Genomic DNA, 25,397 nt, shown 5'->3' on the forward strand with positions numbered 1-25,397 from the left:
TTCCCTTGGGGTTGGAAAAGGAATCAGTAAAGAATCCTGTAAAGTGATGTTTCTTGTCATAATATGTGTTCTTAACTGTAATATATGCAAATATGTTTCTAACTTATTTCTTTCAAATTTGGACGTGGCTTGCTCTAATGTGAGAATGTAGGTCTGAAACTAACAAATTTACCATGATATCATGAATGAAAATTGTAGGCCAAACAAATTAATGTTAAAAAAAGTTTATTTTCCTGTGTCATAGCCAGGAGGCAAATTACTGTGTATTATCCTCACAATTTGAAGATACTTTGATTTGATACAACAGCCATTATCCACATATGGCTATTTAAATTTAAATTCATTAAAATTAAATAAAATTAAAAATTTAGTCCCTCGGTCACACTAGCCACATTTCATGTGCTCAGCAGCCTTTTGGACAGGAACGGTTAGAAATAGAACATTTTTATCATTGCAGAAAGTTGTACTGGACAGCACTGGGCCATACTTGTCCTCATTTAGACTTCTGCTTGGGGAGATTCAGGTCAACTGTGGAAATGATCCATTTGCTCTCAGATGTTACGTATTAGATGCTAATCTTTAGAATTTCTCCTGGAACTGAATTCAGACCTCACAGTGGTTTTAGATGGGACTCAAACCAGTGAGGTCCTATGGATGGGTTAGATCTGGTTCAGACCCCTTCATTCCCCAACAAGTCCAAAGCCAAGGAATAAACTCTGTTTTATTTGTTTGTTTGTTTGTTTATTTATTTCCATAGACTTGTGTTTGTTATAGATTATTTCTGAAAATTGGAGTCTTTTGAAACCTTTTTTGTCCATAACTTTGGATAATGAGGATAATTCTTTTTACCTTCTTTGTAGATCTATTTTTCATCTGTACCAAGGGGATTGATCATGGTCTGGATTTTTTTTTTTTAAGATTTTATTTATTCATCAGGGAGAGGGAGAGAGCACAAGCAGGGAGAGCGGTAGGCAGAGGGAGAAGCAGGCTCCCCGCAGAGCAAGGAGTCCGATGCGGGGCTTGATCCCAGGACCCTGGGGCCATAACCTGAGCCAAAGGCAGATGCTTAAGCGACAGAGCCACCCAGGTGTCCCTGGAATATATGCTTTGACTATGTTTGGTCATTGGTTCCTTTCTTAGTGACTACAACAAATTCTGTTTCCTATAGTCTTCTCTGCTGTGTTTGATTAGGGACCAGATAAAAATAGAATTGATCTTCATTTATGTTCAAATAAAGTAGCACTCTACATTGTGTTTGTTACTTCCTGATTCCCCATCTCCGTCCAGTAAAAAACCTAGTTATCTGCTTTAGCTTAAGACTAAGTATGGACCAAATTCTTTTATTCCCTGGAGATTTTTTAACTCTCTCCATTGTGTGCTGTCTGCTTTACCTTAAGACTAAGTGTGGACTAAATTCCTTTATCCCGTGGAGAGTCTTTATTTAACGCTCTCCATTGTGTGCATATATGTGCTTTTTATTTAAGGTGATTGGAAATAAATAATAAATTGTAGAGTTATGAACAGTGATATTTTGGGATGGTACTTACCCTTTGATATCCTGGAGCCAGGGGTTCTTATCCCCAGGTCCATAGTTTTCAGTGAGTTGGTGAACCCTTTAAATTGTGGGCAAACTCTTATGATTGTGCTTTTATCATATCTTCAAAATGTCCTTGGTCTTGAAAAAAATGTTAAGAACCATGGGCTGAGTTGAAAGAAAAGATTGAGTAGGGGAAGATAGAGATGTTCTTTCACCTGTAATGTAATTCAACTTCTTTCTCCTAAGCCAACTCAGTTGTATTCTGGCTCTCTCCCAACTTGTGGTTGTCATTTTCCTGTTGTCCCTTGCTGTTCCTCTCATTATGATCAATGACAACTCACTTCTCATTCTAGAAAATTAACTGCATCACCCAGCAAAGTTAATGTTTTAAAATTGTTGCTTTCATTATATATGTTTTTTTCCATTATGTGTATAATATATATATATTTTATTAAGTAAGAGTTATATATATATATTTTTTTTTATTAAGTGAGAGTCTGAGACAACTGTGTGTCTTCAAGAAAATTGAGAAGCGTTCCATCCCTTGGTCCTGCATGCTGACCATTGGCTCCAGTTTGTCTATAAAGATCGTGGCTTATAAATCGGTAAGTGGTACATACACATTTTTAATTTTTAACTTTTTAAATTTATTTTTAAGTAATCTCTACACCAAACATGGGGTTCAAACTCACAGCTCTGAGATCAAGAGTTGCATGCTCTACCAACTGAGCCGGCCAGGTGTCCCCCACACATATTTTTTAAAGCAGTGCACCAGGGGCGCCTGGGTGGCTCAATTGGTTGGGCATCTGCCTTCGGCTCAGGTCATGATCCCAGTGGGATCGAGCCCCACATCAGGCTTCCTGCTCAGCGGGGAGCCTGCTTCTCCTCCAGCTCCCCTGCTTGTGCTCTCTCTCTCTCTGTCAAATGACAGAGTGGCAGGCAGAGGGAGAGGGAGAAGCAGACTCCCCACCGAGCAGAGTCCGATGTGGGGCTTGATACCTGAGACCATGACCTGAGCTGAAGGTAGATGCACAACCGACTGAGCCACCCAGGCGCCCCATAAATAAAAATTAAAAAAAAAAATAAAGCAATGCACCAGGCAGGCAAATATGCTTATATAAGGAATTGACAATTCATTTGTGGGTTATTCAGTACCATAATTATTGCTTCTCTAACTGCTCTCCCTGTTCATCTTATTCTATTTAGCTTTTTTATATAAAAGGCATATTAGGAGAGAAAGTTTTAAGAATCATCTGTAATCCAGGTTGATTCCCTTCTCTCCCTTTTTTTTCTTTTTTGAAAGAGAGAAAATGGAATGCATGAAGTCCTATCACTGTAGTATCATAGCAGAAATATAGATATATACTAAAGAAGTCCAGAGTTTTTAAAACTCAGTCTCACCCAGTTCAGTTAACAATCTGGTGGTAACAGCATCTGTGAACTATCAAAAACTATTGACTTGTGACTGTGAAATTGACTTTTGTAGTCTATGTATGTTGGTACATAATAGCACACTTTCAAAAATAAATTGCTTTTGGTAATTATTTGATGAAATTGCAGTTTGAGTAGGAGTCTGTGACCTATGCCTCCATGTGACCCTTCTTGCCTGTTTTCTTTAAATGAATAAACTAGGGCACCTGGGTGGCTCAGTTGGTTGGGCGACTGCCTTCAGCTCGGGTCATGATCCTGGAGTCCCGGGATCAAGTCCCACATCGGGCTCCCTGCTTAGCAGGGAGTCTGCTTCTCCCTCTGACCCTCCCCCTTCTTGTGCTCTCTCTCCTCTCTCATTCTCTCTCTCTCAAATAAATAAAATCTTAAAAAAATTAATAAACTAAATACATACATTTAAATATAGAAAATAAACATGTATTTATATATTCAAGTATTTATATATTCAGGGACTTAATTCTAAAACACATGCTACATCCACGAAAACCTTGGAGGTACTTTTTTTTTTTAAGATTTTATTTATTTATTTAATTGACAGAGAGAGAGAGAGACAGCGTGAGAGGGAATACAAGCAGGGGGAGTGGGAGAGGGAGAAGCAGGCTTCTGGCTGAGCAGGGAGCTTGATGCGGAGCTCGATCCCAGGACCTTGGGATCATGACCTGAGCCGAAGGCAGTTGCTTAACCAACTGAGCCACCCAGGCGCCCCAGGAGGTACTTCTTTATTTCAGCTGCCATCAAGCCTGGAATAGAATATAGTCGTGTTTTTTTTTTTTTAAAGGAGGTTTTTAATATTTTTTAAGATTTTATTTATTTAGTTGGCAGAGAGAGAGCCAGCACAAGAAGGGGGGAGCGGCAGGCAGAGGGAGAAGCAGACTCCCCACTGAGCAGGGAGCCCGATGTGGGACTTGATCCCAGGAACCTGGGATCATGACCTGAGCTGAAGGCAGACGCTTAACTGACTGAACCACCAAGGCATCCCTCCTCTTCTTTTTTTCTAGTTTTCTTTTTGGATTTCCTTATTGAGTTCTGGCCCCTGATAGACGGCTCTCCCTTTCTTCTCTATTGGAAAACTGTAGTAAAAATGTGTGGTCCCATTTTATGAGTCTGAAGGTTTTGTATAGCAAGTGCTTGTGTATATACAAATATGAATATTTATCTGTGGATTACCTTTGGGGAAAAAGTGAAATGCAGCAGGAGTTATGAAATAAGTGAAAATTTCACTGGACAAGAGCAAACAGAAGAGTTTAGCTAGAGTAATTATTACAGATTTTTTTCCTATAAAGCAGAGAATATATGGGGTTTTCATTTTTTGTTTATTAGAATCCTGGCTTTCCTTGTTTTCCCTTTCTTTTTGGAATTAAGATTATACAGGAGAGAGTTAAAAAGTCTTGGACAGTTGTGGACGCCAGAACCCTCAAGAAAGAAGATCTACAGAAAGAAACTGTTTACTGCTTAAATGACGACAATGAAACCGAGGTCCCGAAGGAAGACACTATTCAAGGTGCGCCCGTGAGAGAGCTGCTTCCGGGTGGTGGGAGGCAGACTGGGGTTTGTACTGGTAGTGTTGGCAGATGTTTTTCTGAGTTCTGGAGACATGACCATGGGAGGGACCATGAGGCACTAGGTCCTAAATTGAGCTCATCTGTCAGGTCCGAGGCAGGATCTACTTGGGTACTCCATCTGAGTTTGACATGTCCTCCAGTGACAGGACTTAATACTTGGTTTTATTTTAAAGTTTGAAACATACTAGCTAAGAGAATACTTCTGTTAATGTGGCTGAAGCAGGTTTCTTTGTTTACTCTGTTTCACATCTTACTTCCATGGTGATTATTCTTCTGAGTGCCTATTTCAGGTCTTAGGAATCCTGCCAGCTCTGCTCCCTTAGGGTAATTTAGGGGATTAGACACATTTGTGTCCATTATATGGCTTTATGTTCACTAGGATGTTTACAGTTGTACTTCATGTGTGATACCCATTTGATCTGTAGTGTGTCTAGAGGGCAACTCTATCCAGAGGGCTTACAAATTAGCTGAGAGTGTCTGAATTTTGAAGAGCTAAAATTACAAGATATCAAGATGGTTAAGATAGAAACTAGAGTCTTTAGATAAATTCATTGTCAGGCTTTGTGCTACCCGGTATAATTTTAATTTGCAAGCCTTGAAAAAAAATGCCGTTTGTCTGTGGCACTAAATCTCGATGTTTGTGTATATTTGTATGTGGGTGCAGGGGAGACTGGTTAAGGCGATGGTGGTTGCGATTCCTTCCTTCCTCTTGATCGATTATGAGTAGAAAATGTAATTAGTATCCTGCAATCCCTACTAATTCTTTAATTCAATTCTGTATTGTAGTGTAGTCAAGAAGGTGAGTTTTGGAGTCAGATCTGGGTTAGAATCCTAGTTCCGTCAGTTACTAATCATATGATCCTTCTATAATGACTGAAAGAAAGAAGAGCATGATTAAACGTGTAAGACCAGGAAAGTAGAGAGCTTCTCAGTGACAGCAGGTAGTTGGGCCGGTGTGTCGGGCGTACACAGTTTAGTACTTGGGAACAGTATTCCATAGATGACCTGAATTTTCCCTTCTAATCATCAAAACAGCCTCATGAAACAGGCATCCCACTCTTGTTTCCATTTTACAGATGAGAGAATTGAGGCTGAAAGACACTCATTCACGTATTCAAAGTCGTACAGTTAGCAACTGGCAGAACTCGAACCCAGGACTGCCCTACTTCAGAGTCTTTGTTTCTACAGACCATTCTGAATTAGGAACGACTTTGAATGACAGGCTGAAGAGTTGATGCTTAATCTTGAAAGCAACCTGGAGCCATTTCTAGTTTTGAGGAGCAGAGTGTCATTGAGGCTATGTGTTAAGATTAATATGACGGAGATAAGATGCCAGTTCTTTTGGTTGCAAGCAAAAACAACAAAACAAACCAGCTCTGTTTATTTTAGGCAAAAAAGACATTTATTGCTGGAGCAATAATGGAGAGGGAAGAGTTAAACATTGAGTTCAGAGAACACAGAGGCAGCTTTTTTGTCTTATACCTTGGTGCAGCTACCCACATACTTCCTTCACCTGTACTCCACTCTCTGCCCCCTAATATGCAGACGGAGGCCCTAGCAGACATATGTGTGCCAAGGAATACGGTTATATGTTGCAGTCTATTCTGTGCTTTTTGCCATGTACAAAATTTAGATACTAATTTTCTCTTTCAGTAGATGAACCAGAAAACAAGGCAGTTTCAATTAGAATTTTCAAGTTAAAAAATTCAAGATGTCTGATGACAGAGAAGAGTTAGGAAGAACATTTGGTTTAGTTACCACTCTTAGTCATGTGCCATACCTTTCCCTGATAATTTTTTTTTTAAAGATTTTATTTATTTATTTGACAGAGAGCGAGAGGGAGAGAGTACAAGCAGGGGGAGCTGGAGGCAGAGGGAGAAGCAGGCTCCCTGCCGAGCAAGGAGCCCGAGGTGGGGCTTGATCCCAGGATCCTGGGATTATGACCTGGGCCAAAGGCAGCTGCTTAGCCAACTAAGCCAGCCAGGCGCCCCTCCCTGATAATTTTTTGCTGGAGTTTTTGTTTTCATCACCAGCTTTTTTAAAAGACATACATGAAAATACAAATATATTTCTTTTTAATTAAATGCATGGCATTAACAGATTGACAGGAACAGATAAACTGGATCACAGAATCTACCCCAAACGTACAAGTTTCTTTGTGTCTTGGAGTAAAGTTGCGCGTGCTTTTCCTTTCCATTTACCCAAGGCCAGAATCCTTGGAATTTGATGATCGTTCTTCCCACCAAATACAGGAGACTGTATATTGAAAGGGCATGACTTTCCATAGAACAGAGGCCCTGGAACAGGACTGGAGTTATTTTTAAGAAACCGAGGGCCTGTATTTGTATGAATAACCAAAGTAATTAAGAAGAAAAAAACATAATATAATCCCAGAAATGAAGTAGGTTTAAATGCAGAAAAATAGCCAACTTATCAATTGAATGTTCCTAAATAGAAGAGTTTTGGCTTCTCCCATTAGGCATTTGTATGTCTCCAGCATGCATTTTGGAGAACATTTTATTCTGAAAATTTCCTTTGGGCATTTTTCTCTGTGGGTCTCCAGGTTTCTGAATAAATGTGTTCTTGTTATTATGTTTACAAATCACACTTATACTTTAGTCAACTACAGTTTATCTTTGGAGGATAACTGGTACATTACATTTGCTACATTCTTTCTTCTAGGCTAGATAATCATTAAGGTAACTAGATTGCAGAAGATGCTGCTTAAAAAATGTAATTAGATTTTAATCGCCTCTATACTGTGTATGTTGTTTATCTGCTGCTGCTTTTTCCCCACTGATCACAAGGGGCAGTAATTTGATTCCAGGGAATAGTATATGGAGGCTTGATCTGGAGTCTGCGTGTATTGTTAATGTATGCGTAGGGGTAATTTCAGCTTGTAGAAAATGAGGCCCCATATGATTAACAAATGCTCTTCTCTTGTTCTCTAGGGTTCCGCTATGGAAGTGATATCGTTCCTTTCTCTAAAGTGGATGAGGAACACATGAAATATAAATCGGAGGGGAAGTGCTTCTCCGTTTTGGGATTTTGTAGGTCTTCTCAGGTATAGCACTTACTTTACTCGTTGTCAACAAAAGAAATGAACTTTTCTCTTACTATTATTTGAGAGGGTATGCTTTCGATTGGTCCTTTTATTTACAATGTGTATTTATTTGACTTTTAGTTTTTTTTGAATGTAGTCTGGGGATTAGTGTTAACTATCTTCAATTTTTGAACAGAGAAACCAAGATGTAGAAAATTTGAGAAGGCTTAGCATGAATCAGAATATATTCCATTGAGAGTCACTTCTTAGCTTGGCTGTCTGTCATAGCCTTAAAGAAACATCATTCAGTTCTTTGCTATTGTGTTGCTTTCTCTAAAGAGTTATGTATAATAGAGTGTTTTAGAGGAATGAAGGTCTACTTGGGTTTTGAATGACACCAGGCCTCGTAGAATATCATTGGTTTATGCTGGTCACCCTTCTCAACGTCCAACAAAGAGATCTGGGATCTGAAGCCTGTCCTTAAGTCATACATTCTTTAGACACTGATGCAGAGATACACAAAACACATAGTGGAAATGCAGTAATTCACTGAGGGCCATGGGATAGCATACACTATTCTAGAAAGGGTTATTAAAGATTCCTGGAGATCTTAGATTAAATGTTCTTGAGGTAGGCAACCAGAGAAAATGAATAAGCATATCCTATAGCGTATCTTTTCTAAGGCTCTATAGGGATAAAGCAATGTTTGTTGGTTCTAAAGAAATTCAAGTGAGAATTGTAATGAAAATAAATATTAATCAGTATACTGGATTTGAGCTTCTTCGTGTTGCTCTGGGATATAGTCCCTGTGTGCTTTGGTGTTAGAATAATTCTGTGAGGGTGGGGAGATATTTTCCATGATGTGCCCAAACTGTTGGATATGTTTTTAAACTTCTTAAGCTGGAAATTGGGAGTACTTACTGAAAGTTGGTAAGATTTTAATGGTGAAAACAGATACTTTTTGGAGTTGAGAGTTTTTAACAATTCTCTAACAAATTACACTAAATATATATTTCTTAAAAATAAAAGTATTCACTTTGGGATTTCTACAGACTTAAAACTTACGGCTGTTAATGGCAGTGTCCCTAAGTCTTTCCAGTGAAGCAGAACCTTCATTCAGGCCTGTGGGTTAAAACTGGCCTGTTGGGAAGTGGGTCTGCCTAATTCCAGTTAGCTCGAAAAGACCTATCCAAAACGACTGATCCGAAATTCATGACCCAAATAACTGAAGTCACCTATGCCAGGGTGGGAATGGGGGGGGCCTGTTTGGTTAAATGACAAAGCAAAAAAGAGTGAGCTGAACAAAAAGTACATTTTTCCATTTTAAGAGTTCTGTTACCTTAAAATTAACTTTTAAGTCATGACGTGTTCTCTAAATCAACTTATTTTTTTTAAAGATTTTATTTATTTATTTGAGAGAGAGAATGAGAGAGAGAGATCACATGAGAGGGGGTAGGGTCAGAGGGAGAAGCAGACTCCCTGCTGAGTGGGGAGCCCAATGCAGGACTCGATCCTGGGACTCCCGGATCATGACCTGAGCTGAAGGCAGTTGTTTAACCAACTGAGCCACCCAGATCCCCTCAACTTATGTTGTTTTTAAGCTCTATGTTTATCTTACGTAAAATCTCAGACGGGTGCAATAAAGATAATCATAATAGTCACCATTTATTGAGTGATTTTAATATTCAATTCAATATAGTAAGCATTTTATTTGAATTCCCGTTTAATTCTTATTACAACCCTCCTGGATAGGTGCTATGATAATATATTTTATACATTCGAAAATTGAGTATGTAATTGGTCTAAGGTCACAGCTAGAAGGTAGTAGAGATTGGGTTTGAACCAGTTCTCCCTGACTTAAGAGCCTATGCCATTAATCACTTGTAATTTGCCCACCAGGTGGACAAGCTGGTTTTTTTGACTAGTTTGGTTTTCATCCCTGCTTTCATGTATTATCTTAAGAAATGCATACATATCTTTTTAAAATTAATTAATTGGTTAATTAACTTGGGGGGAACACATGAAAAACACTTTGTATTTTGAGACAATTAGATTCACATGCAGTTGTAAGAAATAATACTGAGAGATCCTGTGTACCCCATACTTCATTTCTCCCAAAGGTAACATCTTGAACACTCTAAGGCAATCCTATTACCAGGATATTGACATTGATACAGCTGAGATACAGAACATTCCATCACCACAAGGATCTCTTCTGTTGCCCTTTTAGGGCCGTGCTCACTTCTCTCTCACCCTCATCCCCTCTTCAATCCCTGGAAACCACTCCTTTGTTCTCCAGTTCTATAATTTTGTTACTTTGGAAAGGCATATAAACGGAATCATACGGTATGTGACATTCAACTGGCTCTTCCCACTCAGCATAATTCTCCGGAGATTCATCCAGGTTATTGTATGTACCGATAAGCTTGTTTCTTTTTATTGCTGAGTAATATTCCTAGATATGGGTTTACCAGAGCTTTTTTTGTCTTGTTTTGTTTTTAAACGGTTATCCACTGAAGGACATGTTTTTCCCAGTTTTTGGTTATTATGAGTGAAGCTGCTATAAACATTTGAATACCAGCTTTTGTATAATGTCCTTCATTTCTCTGGGATAAATGCCCAAGGGTACAATTGCTAAATTTTGTAATAGTTTAGTTTTAAAAGAAAACTGTTTAATTTTGTAAGAAAACTAAATGCCTAGTTTCTTCAGAAACTGTCAAATTGTTTCCAGAGTGGCTGTGCTCTTTTATATTCCCATCAGTAATGGGTGAGTGACTCAGTTTCTTCACATGCTTGTCAGCATTTGGCACCATTGCTATTTTTTTATTTTAACCATTCTGATAGGTGTTTATTTTTTTCCCATTTTATTCTTCTTTAATTTAAATTTAATTAACATGTAGTATATCATTAGTTTCAGAGGTAGAGTTCAGTGATTCATTAGTCTCATATGATACTCAGTGCTCATTACATCACATGCCCTCCTTAATGTCCATGACCCCAGTTACCCCATCCCTCACCCCCCTCCCCTCCAGCAACCCCCAGTTTGTTTCCTGTGGTTAAGAGTCTCTAATGGTTTGTCTCCCTCTCTGATTTCTTCTTGTTTTATTTCCCCTCCCTTCCCCTATGATCCTCTGTTTTGTTTCTTAAATCCACGTATAAGTGAGATCATATGATAATTGTCTTTTTCTGATTGACTTATTTTGCTTAGCATACTACCCTCTAGTTCTATCCACGACATTGCAAATGGCAAGATTTCATTTTTTTTGATGGCTGAGTAGTATTCCATTGTGTGTGTGTGTGTGTGTGTGTGTGTGTGTGTACACACCGCATCTTCTTTATCCATTCATCTGTCAATGGACATCTGGGTTCTTTCCATAGTTTGGCTTTTGTGGACATTGCTGCTATAAACATTGGGGTGCAGGTGCACCTTCGGATCACTACATTTGTATCTTTGGGGTAATGCAATTGCTGGGTTGTAGGGTAGCTCTACTTTCAACTTTTTGAAGACCATACATATTTTTTTAAGAGCAAGGAGTTTTCCATAGCAACTAAGCACACACCTTTTAGGAGACTAGTAATTATCTTTAATGAGATCACATATTTTTCCATCCTCCCTTAAAGTGAGGGAAACTAACATTTCGGGATTGAATTGATGGAGCATTTTTATTATATGAAATAGGTTTTTTGATCTTGGTGTTTTTGATTTGTTTTGTTTTTTAATTGTGAAATTGAGAATTATTCTCTTAAATTTTCAATTTGTCTTCCTCCAAGTTGTCAGTGTTCTGGGTACCTAATTGTAGAATGGGTAAGAATTTAGCCAGAACTTCTCCCAGATGTCTGGTTGTCCTTTGAGAAGTCATTTAAGTGTGTTAGGAAACAATATCATTAACTGTTCTTTCATCAATCAAGAACCATTACAGATTCTAATAGGAGGGCAAATCTATATGAATGTAGCAAACTTTGTAGTTTTAATATGGGATTATTCCCGTATATCTTTAAATAGTTTTCAAATGGGGACTGGCAGTGGAGATGGAGGGTGTTTGAAGTATGTGGGCCAAACCCCCATACCTTTGAGACTCCGTCTTCTGGAGCTGCTGTGATTCTGAAAGTGCTCAGTTTCTTGGCTTCAGAGGTGGGAGGGCAGAAGAACACTTGAGGAGCATTGCCCTGTTCAGCACATGGCATGTTCTTACAGATAAGCTCCAGGCTCAAGATTACACGGAGCGGAGAGAAGTTGATCTTGGTCAGTAGATGCAGGTAGTTGGTTATGATGCTAGGAACCCTTCAGTCTTCATTTCTAATCAGGTATCGGTGGAGCTGCTTTGACCCCTCTCATACCCTGCTGGAGAAGCAATGGAACTAAAAGGGAGACAGAAGGACTTGAAGTACTTCTTGTTGGTTTCACTAGTCTCCCCTCCTCCAGTGTGGCCCCCGCCCCCCTAATGAGTTCTTCACTCTGGTCTCTACAATTTGGCAGTGCCTCGTCTTTGCTCTTGGGATGAAGTCTAAGCCGCTTAACTCTGCTCATAAGACACTTCATGATTTGATCTTTGTTAATCTAATTTTTCACCTCTCCCCTCATACTAGGGCACTGCACCTACTCCAAAAGCAGTTCCCCAAAGGTACTATGTTTTTATGTCATTCCAGACTTAATTCACACTAGTGTCTCTGCCCAGCACACTTGGACGAGACTTTTCTCTTTGTTCCTGAGCATCCTTTAAGTCTTGACCTAGGTGTCACTGTTTGCAGAAGCCTGCCCTGACCAAGCTGGATGCCCTGTTTATGTGCTCTCGGAGCCCTGAGCTAGAATATTGCACTCTTGTGCTTTTGTAGTGCTGTACCCTAATACTGTAGTACAGTTTCATATTTGTCTAAGCTCCTTAGGACAAGACTATATCCTGTTCATTATTGTGTTTTCGGTGCTCAGAACAATGTTTGACATATACTTGGAATTCAGATAGGTATTGTGTTTAATTGAATTGAACCTCAAATAATAAGGTGTTTCTAGTCCCTATGAATGTTTTTTTTGCTACGAGCATTTTGAATAGAATTTCTTAGTAACTGTGGCGTTACGGCTATAGGCATTACTTATTTTGGGTCAAAACCAATTGTTTTCCTTGCTTAACTCTTGCAGGTCCACAGGAGATATTTTATGGGAAATCAAGTCCTAAAGGTCTTTGCAGCAAAAGATGATGAGGTGAGTTGACAGTGGGCCTTTGAGGTAGTGCCACAGAATTGAATTGTCATTTTAAGTGAGTTGTTTGGGGCTTTTATGGTTTAAAATGACGTTAATTCTTGCAACAACAGTGGGAAAGTTCACTGAGCTTTAACTCTGAAAATGGAGAAATGATAAATGAATTTGTCATAGCATGAGCACAAGGCCCAAGGACATAGTCCTGCTACTGGAGACCAGGTGCGTATTAAAAACAAAAACATTTGAACAAATGCATTTAGGTGTGGGAATCTCCTGGTCTAATGTTGAGGGGGCTTGGGGTCAGGTTGACATTTTCATTGTCAGTAAGCACGGAACATTTAGCACTGGCTTTAGCATCCTGGAGATAAGCGTTAGTGTTTTACTGGGCCACTTCCCTCATCTAGAAATTCGTCTTTGTCCCCGTCCCTCTCTCTTTGTACTCTTTTCCCACCTCCCCAGGAGATTCAGCTTTCAGGCTGGTTTTTGCCTAACGACCCATGACCATTGCATCCTACAGTCATACTTGCCCTCTCTAAATATTTCCTGTTCAGCCTCCGTGTTGGAACTTGTCATGTGGAGATGTTGAACTTTACTGGAATACTGCAGTCTCATATCTGCTTAAGATGACATAAGCAGGGATCCAAGTTCCAGAAGTATATTTGCTTTTGAAGTTAGCAAACTGGATGTAGAAGGCTTGGTGGGGATGTGGGGAGGGCGGAGGTAGAAGTGATCTAGTCTGCTTAGTCCCCTTTGCTGCTTTTTCTCCTCACTTCTGGCTGTTGATCTAGTGAATGGGGGTGCCATTTTATTGGAAGAGTTAACTTAGGAGAATTGCTTTGTTTCCCGTCAGTACTGAATGGATTCAGTCAGAGCATAGTAGGCTTATGTGAATCCTAGTTTACATGAGAATCCTCATTCATGGATTTTTCCTGGGTCAAGTGCTCTTGGGAATTATACATTTGTAGTATATATTGTCATCATAGCTTAACAGCATTTTAACTGAATTTTAACTCCAACTTACTGTTCCTTCACACAGAGAAAATTCTGAATACTTCATGTGATTGCTGGTATGCTGTGAAGACTCTTGTCAACAGCTTTGTGTTACGGCCTATGTGATTATCTAGACTTGCTAGCTAAGGGCAGCCTTGTGGCATGCATAATTCCAACCCACCTCATACAGACCCTATAGATCATTGGGTTACTTTGAGGTCACTCAAGGAAAAAAATAGATATCTACTAATGGCAAAGGGCTCCTCTTTGGTGTCATTCTTGATGTCCTAGTCAAAGGATCATACTAATAATTGGAGCTTCTGAGATAGGCACGGGAGTAAGGAAACTATGTCAGGTGATGACTTCTAAGAAAACTTCGTAGGTAGGTAGGGAAGTAGGAGGGACATCAGATGTAATACTCCCATCATACATTAGAGAATTACCATGTGGAATAGAAATTAAACTAGGTTTCCTACCAATAGGTGGTAGTTTTGTTCAAAATGAAGAAGAATTTTTCTCAACAACGGTTACTACCTCCAGGTGAATTGATTTCTTGTGAGATGATCAGATCTCCATTCCTAAATGTTTCCCAGCAGAGTCTTTATTTGCACTAGCCAGATTTGGGGGAGGGAATTTCATCATCATGTGGGTGGTTAAATTAGATGAGTACTGTTGTTTTTCAACTCAAATATTCTATGATTCTGTGAGTAATTCCTTTTAAAAATATGTTTTCTCTGATCATTATCATGCAATTATTTTTTTGTATAGAGAATCTACACATGTATATGATTTCTACTGGGTGTGGAGGAGAAGGAGATAAAGAAGGGAAGGAAATGGAGCTTTAGTTGAGTTTCCCACAGGTGTAGCATTGTGCTTATAAAGTCACAGTCATCCCAGACCCCATCCTTCCTTCCTTTAATATCCTCTTGGTTCTATCAAAGACACCCAGATAGAAATTTGCAAACAAATTGGAAGTAATCTCATCCTCAGACTCCCATTGTGCTTCTCTGGTCTCTCCAGTGGGATTTGTTAGACTGTACATCTTCTGTATTTGGTACATATCTCATTTCTGCTAGTAAAGAATGTATTAGTTCAGTGAGATCAGGGACTCATCTTTGTTTTCTTACAGGGCCTAAGACAGTGTGTAGCAAAGAGCAGGCACTAAGTAAATATTCCTTTAATTGAACTAAAAAGGTAATGAATCTGCCACTAAACCTATAGAGGATTTTGAAGACAAGGTATTGAGGTCATAGGTTTTTGATGTAGGAAATGAAAATATACATAGCTAACTTGGATAAAGGTTAACTGTAATACTGAGAAAAGTACAGACAATGTGTTTGGGGAGTTATGGAGAGGGAGAGACTAAAGCAAATCTAAAATGGCAAGGGTATCAATTTACTGGGCCTTGAAAATCGGTTAGAAGCTCAAGAGACAGAGATGTGGAGAGGGCATTCTAGCTAAGAGCAGAAAGCTACAGAGGAGGGAAAGTACAAGACTTATCCAGGAATAATGGTCAGCTCACTGAGGCTGGGATAATGGAACAACTGGAGATTCTTTTAAAGATTTTTTATTTATTTGAAAGACAGAGGGTGAGTATGCACGTGCGCTTGAGCAGGGGCAGGGAGAGGGACAAGCAGACTTTGTGCTGAGCAAGATCCCAGCTGAGCAAGATCCCAATGCGGAGCTCAGTCTCATGACCCTGAGATCAGGACCTGAGCCAAAATCAAGAGTCAGACACTTAACTGACCGAGACACCCAGGTGCCCTGAACCATTGGAGTTTCTTATGTAAGGGAATGATATGATCAGCTCTGTGAACTGGAGAGGTATTGATGGAAGAGATAGATTAGAGAGATAGCACAGAGGTAGAATTAGTAAAGTTTGGTGAACACTTGAAGGCGAGGGATGAGTCAGGTGGCATTACTGAAGACTTGAGGTCTTCTTGTTTGGGTGATTGGGAGGTGGAGTTCATGAGGTAGGGAGTAGTAGAGAATGGGGGAAAGATAGTAGTTTAGTTTTGGTCATGAACAGTTTGAGATACCTGTGGTATACTACCAGCTAGTAGGCAATATAAGTCTGGATCTTAGGAGAGTTTTAAAGCTGAATATACAGATTTTTGATTCATCAACTCATGGGACTGGATAAAATAATTCCCAAGTAGAGTTTCACAGTGAGAGGAGTGAAAGGCCAAGAACAGAATTTCAAGATTAGTCGAAGAAGAGAAGAGTTAGGGGAGGAATGACCCACAAAGTAGAATGATCAGAGGAGAGTATTGTTTCTGAAGCCAAAGGAGAAAGTGCAGAGAAAGAGGAATGGTCAGATGCTGCTGAAAGGTCAAATAGAATGGGAACCAAGAATTGGCAATTAGGAGGTCATAGGTGACTTTGCAGAGTAATTTCAGTAAGGTGAGGGCAACAGCTGGATTAGATTGAAGAATAATTGTGTTGTAAGCCGTGAAAACACCAAGACTGTTATTTCATGAAATTTAGAGGTCAAGGGGAAGATAATAGATAGTAATTTATGGAGGGGGGGACAAAAAGATTTTGTTTAGGAAGGCTGAGACTGGAGTTTATTTGGAGTCTGAGGGTATGAATTGAGAGAAGAAAGATTGAAGTGATGAGAGAGAGGAGCCACATATTGAAGTAAAGTTCCAGAAGAGGTTACAGTAAGTGTGATCAAATGCAAATGTATACACAGTGTGGCCTTGAAGTGGATAGAGGGCACTTAAAAAAAAAAAATCTGAAATAGGAATAAAGTGGATAACAATCTTTTTTTTTTTTAGGCTCAGTATATTTTTCTTTACTGTATAATCATGTAGATATTATAGTGTAGTTCAATTAAGAAAAGGTATTCTGTTATATACATCTGAATTTATCTGACCAAAATATGGGGAAAAAAGATTAATCAATACATGATCAATATATATTGAAGAGACTCAAAAATCATTGTGAATCAGGCATGAATGGTTCTGGTGATAACCAAGAAATGACTTAGCAGAACCTCTTTAACTTCTGGCATGAAAAGGATCCAGAAAAAAGAGGTTAATGTTTTCTATTGTATTATCAGTTTCAAATTATAATACTAGTAACTCCAACTGAGGCTTTGGAAACACTAAAAGTACTCAAGTACTCAATATTTTTCCTGTTCAGTCTATATATTTGATCTGGTTATCAACAATAGAGTCCAAGGGTAATTTTTGTAAGCACAAAACTCAATTCTAAAATTCTAAATTCTCAAATTCTAAATAAAAATGTTTATAGCACTAGAGCTCAGAAGTTTGCCATACTGATAATCTGTAACTGCCAATAAAGAATTTCATTTTTAGTAGCATTGCTAATAAAGCTATGCTGTTTTACCAGCTAATAATATAGGTTGTAAGCATAGTAGAAACAATGTATAACTTAAAGACAAAAGAACTTTCTTTTTCTAAGTGGATAACAATCTTGTAAGTATGGTTGACCCTTGGACAGTGGAGGGTGGAGAGTTGGGGGTGCTGACACCCCATGCAGTCAAAAGTCCAGTATAATTTTTGACTCTCCCAGAACTTAATTACGAATAGCCTACTCTTGATGAGAAGCCTAACCAATAACAACAGTCACTTGCTGTGTTTCATATACCGTATTACAGTGAAGTAAGCTAGAAAAAAGAAAATGTTAGAAACATCATAAGGAGACTACATTTGCAGTACTGTGCAGCTGCGTGCACGGGTGGGCCCGTGCATTTATGGTACTGTGCAGCTCTGTGCGCGGGTGGGCCGGTGCATTTACGGTACTGTGCAGCTGCGTGCACAGGTGGGCCCGTGCATTTACGGTACGGTGCAGCTCTGTGCGCGGGTGGGCCGGTGCATTTACGGTACTGTGCAGCTGTGTGCACGGGTGGGCCCGTGCATTTACGGTACGGTGCAGCTCTGTGCACGGGTGGGCCCATGCATTCCATGCGCGCGTGCTCCCGGGTTGGCTGTGTTGAGTTGTGTGGGGAAGGAAGGCTCACTTGCGGTCTCCGTGTTCATCCTGCGGCTCTCTTCCCAGGCAGCTGCGGTAGCGCTCTCCTCACTGATTCACGCCTTGGATGAATTAGACATGGTGGCCGTAGTTCGATATGCCTATGACAGAAAAGCTCATCCTCAGGTTGGCGCGGCACTTCCTTATATCAAGGACGCCTATGAGGTAAAACCCACAGTTCTTTCACTGTTCATTATTTCCCGTCAGTTCCTTTATTCCGGACGGTGCTTCTCAACTGGGAACGTGCGTAGGAATGACTTGGGGTTCAGATTCTGTAGGTCTGGAGCGCTGCCTGAGACTGTGCGTTTCTCACAAATTCCCAAGTAAGGCTGACGCAGTTTGTGAACCACATTTTCAGTTGTAATGAAAGAACGTAAATTATAAAAGTATGTGAGGAGCTTATTATTAAATCAAATCAGCGAAGGTTACCTGTAACCTTATGTTTGCCCAGTCCAGTGACCTCTCAGTTCTCACCCTTCTTGACCTCGCAGAACCTATTGGGGATAGAGAGTGCCCCTAGTTTTACAAATGAAGACTATGGATAAAGGTCAAGGGTATGATTTTGTTGTGGTTGTTGAAAAATTCAGTTTATTTAGGGTTCTCTTGTTGAAAATACAGGCTTAGATTCTTGACCATCTCTTGTTTCTCAGAGAACTTTCTGTGGTAGAACTGGAAAGGAGAAGGCAAATATCTTGACTTCCCGATATGCCTTCCAGTCACCGTGACTTTTCCATTTGTTGTATTGGTCACACATTTTGCAGGTATTCTTTGATAGTCTTTCTTTTAAGTTTTTTGTTGTTGTTGTTGTTTAATATTCTTTGTACTTTTCACAGTTGTAAACAATGAATAACAGAAATCAAAGCAATTTACTTACCACGTACCAGACTTGACTTGCCTGATTTTTGAAATACTTTTGTTGCGCCACTTGCATGGTGCTTGGGACCACCTTTATATTTTTTCCATTAATTTGGTTTCTGCTTTTACCTCCTGTCTTTCTCATTAGTGTTTAATATATGTGCAGCTGCCGTTTATGGAAGACTTGCGACAATACATGTTTTCATCTTTGAAAAATAATAAGAAATACATTCCCACGGGTGAGTTCATTTCCATTTTGCTCATGAATTGGCTCTGCACGCAGACTGTCCTTGGGAAGTAAGTCACCTGTCTGCAGTCATTGATGGGGCCGGGAGACTCCACAGGGTGGAGTTACTTAGATTCCAGTTGTGCTCGTACACAGTGATGATGAAGGTGGTGCATCATGTTTTTTCATAGTGGGGATAGATTTGCCCTGAACTCTCCAAACACTGTCTGGTTTCACTCCTCTGACTTAGAGCTTGTAGCTAGGGAGCAGCTTATTGGAAATGGATGCACATTCTCTAGTTGTGAACCAGTTCGCTCTCTGCTGAAGTGAATTGACGTGCAGTGTCAAAGCTGTGACTTTAGTGTCCTACATAAAATATGATGTAACTAATTTTGAACTGAAAAGTAAGTGCTGGAGATTAACTTTTCTCTTTGTCCTTTTTTTGTAGTTTATAGGTAACCCTCCAGGCCTCCTTGTTCCTTGTTTCTGGGAATTACTTTGAGCTTGATGAGAAAAGACCTTTATTATGCATCTGGCTACAAATGTCAGGGTGCCGCATGGAATGATTCTCACAGATAACAAATCCTATCTTAGAGCTCATAGTTTAAGACAGCTGCAATAAAATATCAGAGTGGGCCAGTGTAGAGAATATGTACCAAAAAGAACACAAAATAACGAGTAGATGTTTCAGTTTGAAAGTTTAAGTCTGTGTCAATATAGGATTACGGAGTTGTGAGGTGAGTCTCAGAAGTGGGTTCTCTGGTTTTTTTGGTTAGATCCTTGAGGAGCAGTGTGCTGTAGAAAAGCCAGGAATCAAATAGACGCTAGGGCTTGTGTCTTCACCTTCTAGAAGTGAGTCCCTCTGCATCTTGGTAGAGCCAGGCATGGACTTGAAAGTTTAGAAGCCTCCACTGTGTTACAGTATTATTTCTCTACGTCTTGATAATTTCAAACATTTATTGAGTAGACATTTAAAAAAGAGAACTTTGTTGAGAAATTATCGCATGGACATAAATCATTCACTCAGGATCTAAATATTAAGTATCTTTCAGTCTCTTGATTTATTTTCTGTGAGTTTGCATATTTTTATTTGGACGTTCTCCATTGGGAAATGGATCGTGAAAACTGTTTGACATATGCCCCAAGCAGATATTTACATAGAGGTGTGCAATGCCAGAGTGATCTGGCCTGATGGTAGTTTGATGTAGCAAATGGAAATCACTGAATGTTCCACACGCACAGGTGCAACCTCCTACCTATTGCCAGGTGGACCCTGCAGTAGTCAGTTTAAGATGGTGATGGCTGTGCCAGTGTCTGAAACCTCCCCTGGAAAATCCAAAAATGGGATAGAAATGTATCAGGATAAAAATCCCTCCGCTCTTTCCTTTTGTAGTAAAAGAGATAATTTGAAAAGGGAAGAACAGAAGCACAAGGGGCTTTTTAGGAACTGCTTACTCTTTTCCACCTTTTGCCTAATGGCTGTGAATGATCCAAAAACAGCACTTCAGCTTTTAACAGCTGAGCTGCTGTATGAATCAGCAGAATGGAAGTTATACATGGTGGTTTAGGTAGAAGTGTTTTTGGAAAGTATTGCCTTTCATCCACATTGCCTTGGACTGTGCCCCTTTTTGTTGAGTCGGTAGGTTTTTATTGAGGAGTACTTGCTTTCTGCTAGGTATTAGAGAGGTGATGAAGATGTCGTGTTCTTGCTGTCAAGGATCTTATGGTTTGAACAGAGTGGGGTAAGACAGGGACACAGGTGTGCATATAGGCCATGAGGTCTGTGAGGGGAGAGAGCTCATTCTGACTTGGGGAGATTGGGAAGGAGTCCACTCTCTCTGGTCTACTGGTATCTTCCCGTTAGGTTACTCTTCCTCTTAAGTCACTCTGACACAAGATCTAGGAAATCCTTGTAAAGCTTACACCTCATCACCAAAGGTACTGGCTTTTTCTTTTTCATGTTTTTCTCCTTTAGCTAATTACTAATTGTTTTGAATGTACTAAGTCATTGAATACTGAATATTTTGAGTCTCCGTATAGAAGTTGGGTTTTGTATGGCTGTGGTGCTTCCTCTGGAGCAAACTCTTGCTTTTGATATGATATTACACTGCAGAAGTTCACCCAGTGGACCTAGGAGGCCAGCTACTCGAAATAGCTCTTTCTACGAAAGAAAACACGAAGACTCAGGTTAAATGACTGAATAACTAGAGACTATTTTTTGGTCAAGCCTGGAGTGTATAACCTGCCACGAATGCTGTATCTATGAATGCAAAGCATTTATTTTAGTGGAGAGCAGTGGAGGTAATCATTTTTGCTTTGTGCACTCTTTTTATCCTTGGTTTAGAGGCTCAGTTGAGTGCTGTTGATGCCCTGATTGACTCCATGAGCTTGGTAAAGAAAGATGAAAAGGAGGACACCATTGAAGATTTGTTTCCAACCAGCAAAATCCCAAATCCTCAATTTCAGAGATTATTTCAGGTAAGAGAGAAAAGATGAACCACTTTTTTTTTTTTTTAAATGAAAGAGACCTGAGTGAAAAGTTAGTGTAATTGGCCAGTCCCAAACAAGCGTCCTTGTCGTCTGAGAGCCTCAGTTGCTTTATTTAATGGAAGAATAATACCTTCCTCTTCCTACTAAAAAAGATAAAAGTACTCTGAGCTGTTAGAAAGAAAGAAGTAAAGTTAGGATACTTGAAAAATTATTTTTCGGGGCGCCTGGGTGGCTCAGTCGGTTAAGCGTCTGCCTTCGGCTCAGGTCATGATGTCAGGGTCCTGGGATTGAGCTCTGCTTCTCCCTCTGACCCTCCCCCTGCTCGAGCTCTCGTGTTCTGTCTCTCTCTCAAATGAATAAATTAAAAATCTTTAAAAGGAAAAATTATTTTTCTGGAGGAAGACTAGTTTTTTTTTTTTAAAGATTTTATTCATTTATTCATGAGAGAGACAGAGGGAGAGAGAGAGGGAGAGAGAAGCAGAGGGAGAAGCAGGCTCCCAAGGAGCAGGGAGCCCGATGCGGGACTCGATCCCAGGACCCTGGGATCATGACCTGAGCCGAAGGCAGACGCTTAACCATCTGAGCCACCCAGGCACCCTTTTTTTTTTTTTAAACGCTAGTTTTCTAATAAAAAGCAGATTCTTCTTTTATGCCTTTTCTAGGATTTTCTCCTCTGTTTTATATGAAGGAGACTTTGCTTTGTTTTTAATATCCAAATAGAATTTTTGTGAACTGTATAACAGTTTGACACTGTTTGAAAGAACTGCCTAGAATTCATACTGAAGATCTGGAATTCATTTTTCAGTGGGGGGGTTGGATAGGCTATTTGTCCATTGTTTGTCCTAGTTCTTTTCCCAGAAATGTCACTTGAATATCACAGAATCTTCCAGAGTAGTCTGCTGTGTTGCGTGTGGGATTACTGCTTACATCTTGAGGGCTTTCTAAGCTTTGTAGGTAATTTAGTGACCTGAGGTAGAGCACTGTGAATTAAGAATTATGCACAAGAAGGTTGGGGGTAGATTCATAGGGTTTGGGATCGCTTTGGTTTCTCCTTTTGCTTCACATTAAAGGAGCTGATGTTGTTGATGCTCAAGGGAACGTCGAGTAATTAGGAAAGCGGAAAATGGGAGTGAGACTCTGAGACAAATGAATATACTATGGAGAAGGAAGAGTGTGGTTTGGTGTATTGAGATGAGGGAGCAGCACATGAAAGTTCTAGAGGACGTCAACTCAGACGATATTTACTATTTAAGCTGAGGTTTTTGTTTTTTAGAATGGAGACTTCCAGCTTACATTTTCTACAGGGTCGGAAAACAGTCCATGGGGTGGTATAAGTCATATACCTTGTGATATGAAACAGTATTTTGGAATTGTAAGAACTTTTCAGCTCCCTGGTTTTTTTTTTCTTTAAAATTATCAAGGTTTAAGTCTTCTAAAGGTGGGCATAGTAGGAGTCTTGTTCTCCAACCGAATTTTGGAATGATTCTCTAGCAAAGGAAAGAAAAGGTCAATTCTTTCAAACAGTGCCATCACCCTACAGGAGATGTTCTAAAGCATCAACCACTCATATTTTTTTAAAGGTTACATTTTAGATAAAACTAAGTGGGATATGTATCAAATTCATTCAATCAAAAAAAATCTCAATTCTTTAAAAATTGAGGTTACAAGGAGGTAACACTGTTTAATAGCAAAGGAGCTGAGATTACAATCTTTTTTTTTTTAAGATTTTATTTGTTTATTTGAGAGAGAGAGAGAGCACGAGAGGGAAGAGGGTCAGAGGGAGAAGCAGACTCCCCGCTGAGCAGGGAGCCCGATGCGGGACTCGATCCCGGGACTCCAGGATCATGACCTGAGCTGAAGGCAGTTGCTTAACCAACTGAGCCACCCAGGCGCCCGAGATTACAGTCTTAAAACTTATTTCTCCTTTAAGCAACTCTTAAACTCTCTTTTAAGATCTGTCTTCCTCCTATTGTTTATCTTCCTATATTCCTTTGAGAGTATTTACTTTTCTGGGCAGATACTGGCATTGCCAAAGCTGGCTTCATAGCCGGAAAGCAGTACCGGTGACTGAATGGAATGGCTTGTCCAGGTTTCCACTCATGGGAGCAGTGCAGACCAGCCCTGGCCTTAATCCCAGCCCGTCCTTGGTGCTGCTTCCTGACACTTGTATCAACAAATAGAGTCCCGGAAAAGAGTCCCTCATTCCTTCAACCAACACCTGTTAGCTGCTTATTATGTGCCACCCACTGTTTTTGGTACCTGACATTTAGCAGTAAACAAGACAAACAAGATCTCTAGTTTTAAGAGCGGAGGTTAAATAATGAAGAGGTAAACTATAAGATTGATAAGATAATTTTAGATAATGACAAATGCTTTACAAACTATAAAACAGGGGTGATGGGAAAGCGCTGGGCGGCAGGATGGGAGTAGAGTGTCAGGGTAAGCCTCTCTGAGGAGGTGATATTTGAGGATGGAATAGAAGGATGGAAATAGGGCCAACTCCGTGGAGATCTAGGGGCAGCCCTATGAGCCAGAGAGAGCGATAAACACAGGCCCCAAAACCTGGGCTGCACTGGCGTGGGAGTGAAGCAGGAAGAGCCTAGCCTAGCTGGGGTGTGAGTGAGGGAGGAGGTTGGCGGATGAGGGAGGCGCTGTGGTGTGCTTGACTTCTTTGGGTGTGGGAAGGGCTCGGTTTAAGACGGCTTCAACTACACAGGACAGTGAAAGTAGATTCAGGGAGCCCCGTTAGAAGGTGATTGTGGTGACTCCCACTCGAGGGCTTGGTCCCCCGACAAGAGTGCTGGGAGAGCACATGGACAGAAGTGGATCGACCAGTGGAGAAGAGCCCAAACTCAGCACTCTGTGGGGTTTGGGACAGACCAGTACTCTGTCTCTCCTGCAGACTTCTGCCTGGGACTCTCGGAGCTCGGCAGCTCCACCTGATCCCCGTTTTCACTTGCTACACATTGTTTAAGATAACGCAAGGGAGAAAGCAGTCTGCTGAGGGAAGCCAAAAGGATTAGATGCTTCTGGAATGATGCGTCTTAGGGAGGCTTGTGTATTGTCTGGGTGGTAGAAGCAGCAGCCTCTTTCTGTAAGATGAGCCTCTTCTTTAAGAGGCCTGTAGCTGACGGCACTGCTGGGCTCGGATCTGGTTTACAGTTGGTTGTAGATGTTGCCGGTGTCCTGCTAACCCAGGTGCTTCCAAGGCCACCTCTTTGTTCCCTGTTATAGGTGGTAGGAATCCTATAGCCCTCGAAAACTAAACACAGAGGATCTCTGATCAGAAAAGTCTAGTGATCATGTGTGATGTCTACATCTGTGTTTTAAAACCCTCTTCCTTTTCCACAGTGTCTGCTACATAGAGCTCTACATCCCCAGGAGCCTCTGCCCCCTATTCAGCAGCATATTTTGAATATGCTGGACCCCCCCACTGAGGTGACAGCTAAATGTCAGATTCTGCTCTCTAAAATAAAGACCGTTTTCCCTCTGACTGAAGCCATCAAGAAAAAGGATCAAGTGACTGCTCAGAACATTTTCCAAGACAAGTAAGTGCTCGATGTCGTTGCACTTGACATTGGAATATGTAAGACTGGGCAGTCTTAGAGGAGCTCTGGAATTAAGAGTTGCATATGGGTCTGTGGTTGAGGGAAGAAACCTTTTGATGTTTGACCCTTGCATTGAAAGTAGTCGTTTCTCCTCTCTGTCCATTGTAGATCTATTATCCTTACAAATTCACCTGGAATTTATTTTTCTTTCCTTTTTTTTTTTCCTACCTGGAATTTAGAGCTATCTTTTGGGTTGTTGATGTTTTGGTCAGCATCACATTCTTGGTGATTTATGTTTAATGGGAAGGCTAAACAGTTTTTGAACATCTAAGACTTAACTTTTCCTGTTTTCAAAGTAGGGTGCTGGGACTGAGGACAGGGCTCAAGGTCGTAAGTTTTCTCAGCTGGGAGGCTGGCATCAGAGAATAGCAGCGAGATTTTTGGAGGAAAAGTGGGAGGAAGGATGGAAACCTGGCTCTTACTATATCAGTGATGTACTTGGGT

The 25,397-nt window shown here is 40.3% G+C and overlaps 1 protein-coding gene across 6 annotated transcripts in view; it reads left to right on the forward strand.

The window, feature by feature from the left end:
* Positions 1-25,397, forward strand: part of XRCC5 (X-ray repair cross complementing 5) — an 87,957-nt gene that overhangs the window by 14,556 nt on the left and 48,004 nt on the right. For all 6 annotated transcript variants that reach the window (XR_003519146.2, XR_003519147.2, XM_027589731.2 and 3 more), the window contains exons 7-14: positions 2,028-2,142; positions 4,349-4,487; positions 7,500-7,612; positions 12,726-12,788; positions 17,802-17,939; positions 18,778-18,868; positions 21,200-21,333; positions 24,697-24,893. Coding sequence is in view for 4 of the 6 variants with exons in the window: in XM_027589731.2 (XP_027445532.1) it covers positions 2,028-2,142; positions 4,349-4,487; positions 7,500-7,612; positions 12,726-12,788; positions 17,802-17,939; positions 18,778-18,868; positions 21,200-21,333; positions 24,697-24,893 (990 nt within the window). In the remaining 2 variants the exon portion in view is untranslated. The remainder of the gene's footprint in view (positions 1-2,027; positions 2,143-4,348; positions 4,488-7,499; positions 7,613-12,725; positions 12,789-17,801; positions 17,940-18,777; positions 18,869-21,199; positions 21,334-24,696; positions 24,894-25,397) is intronic.

Source organism: Zalophus californianus, chromosome 3, assembly GCF_009762305.2.
Source record: "Zalophus californianus isolate mZalCal1 chromosome 3, mZalCal1.pri.v2, whole genome shotgun sequence".
NCBI classification, from domain to species: Eukaryota; Metazoa; Chordata; class Mammalia; order Carnivora; family Otariidae; genus Zalophus; species Zalophus californianus.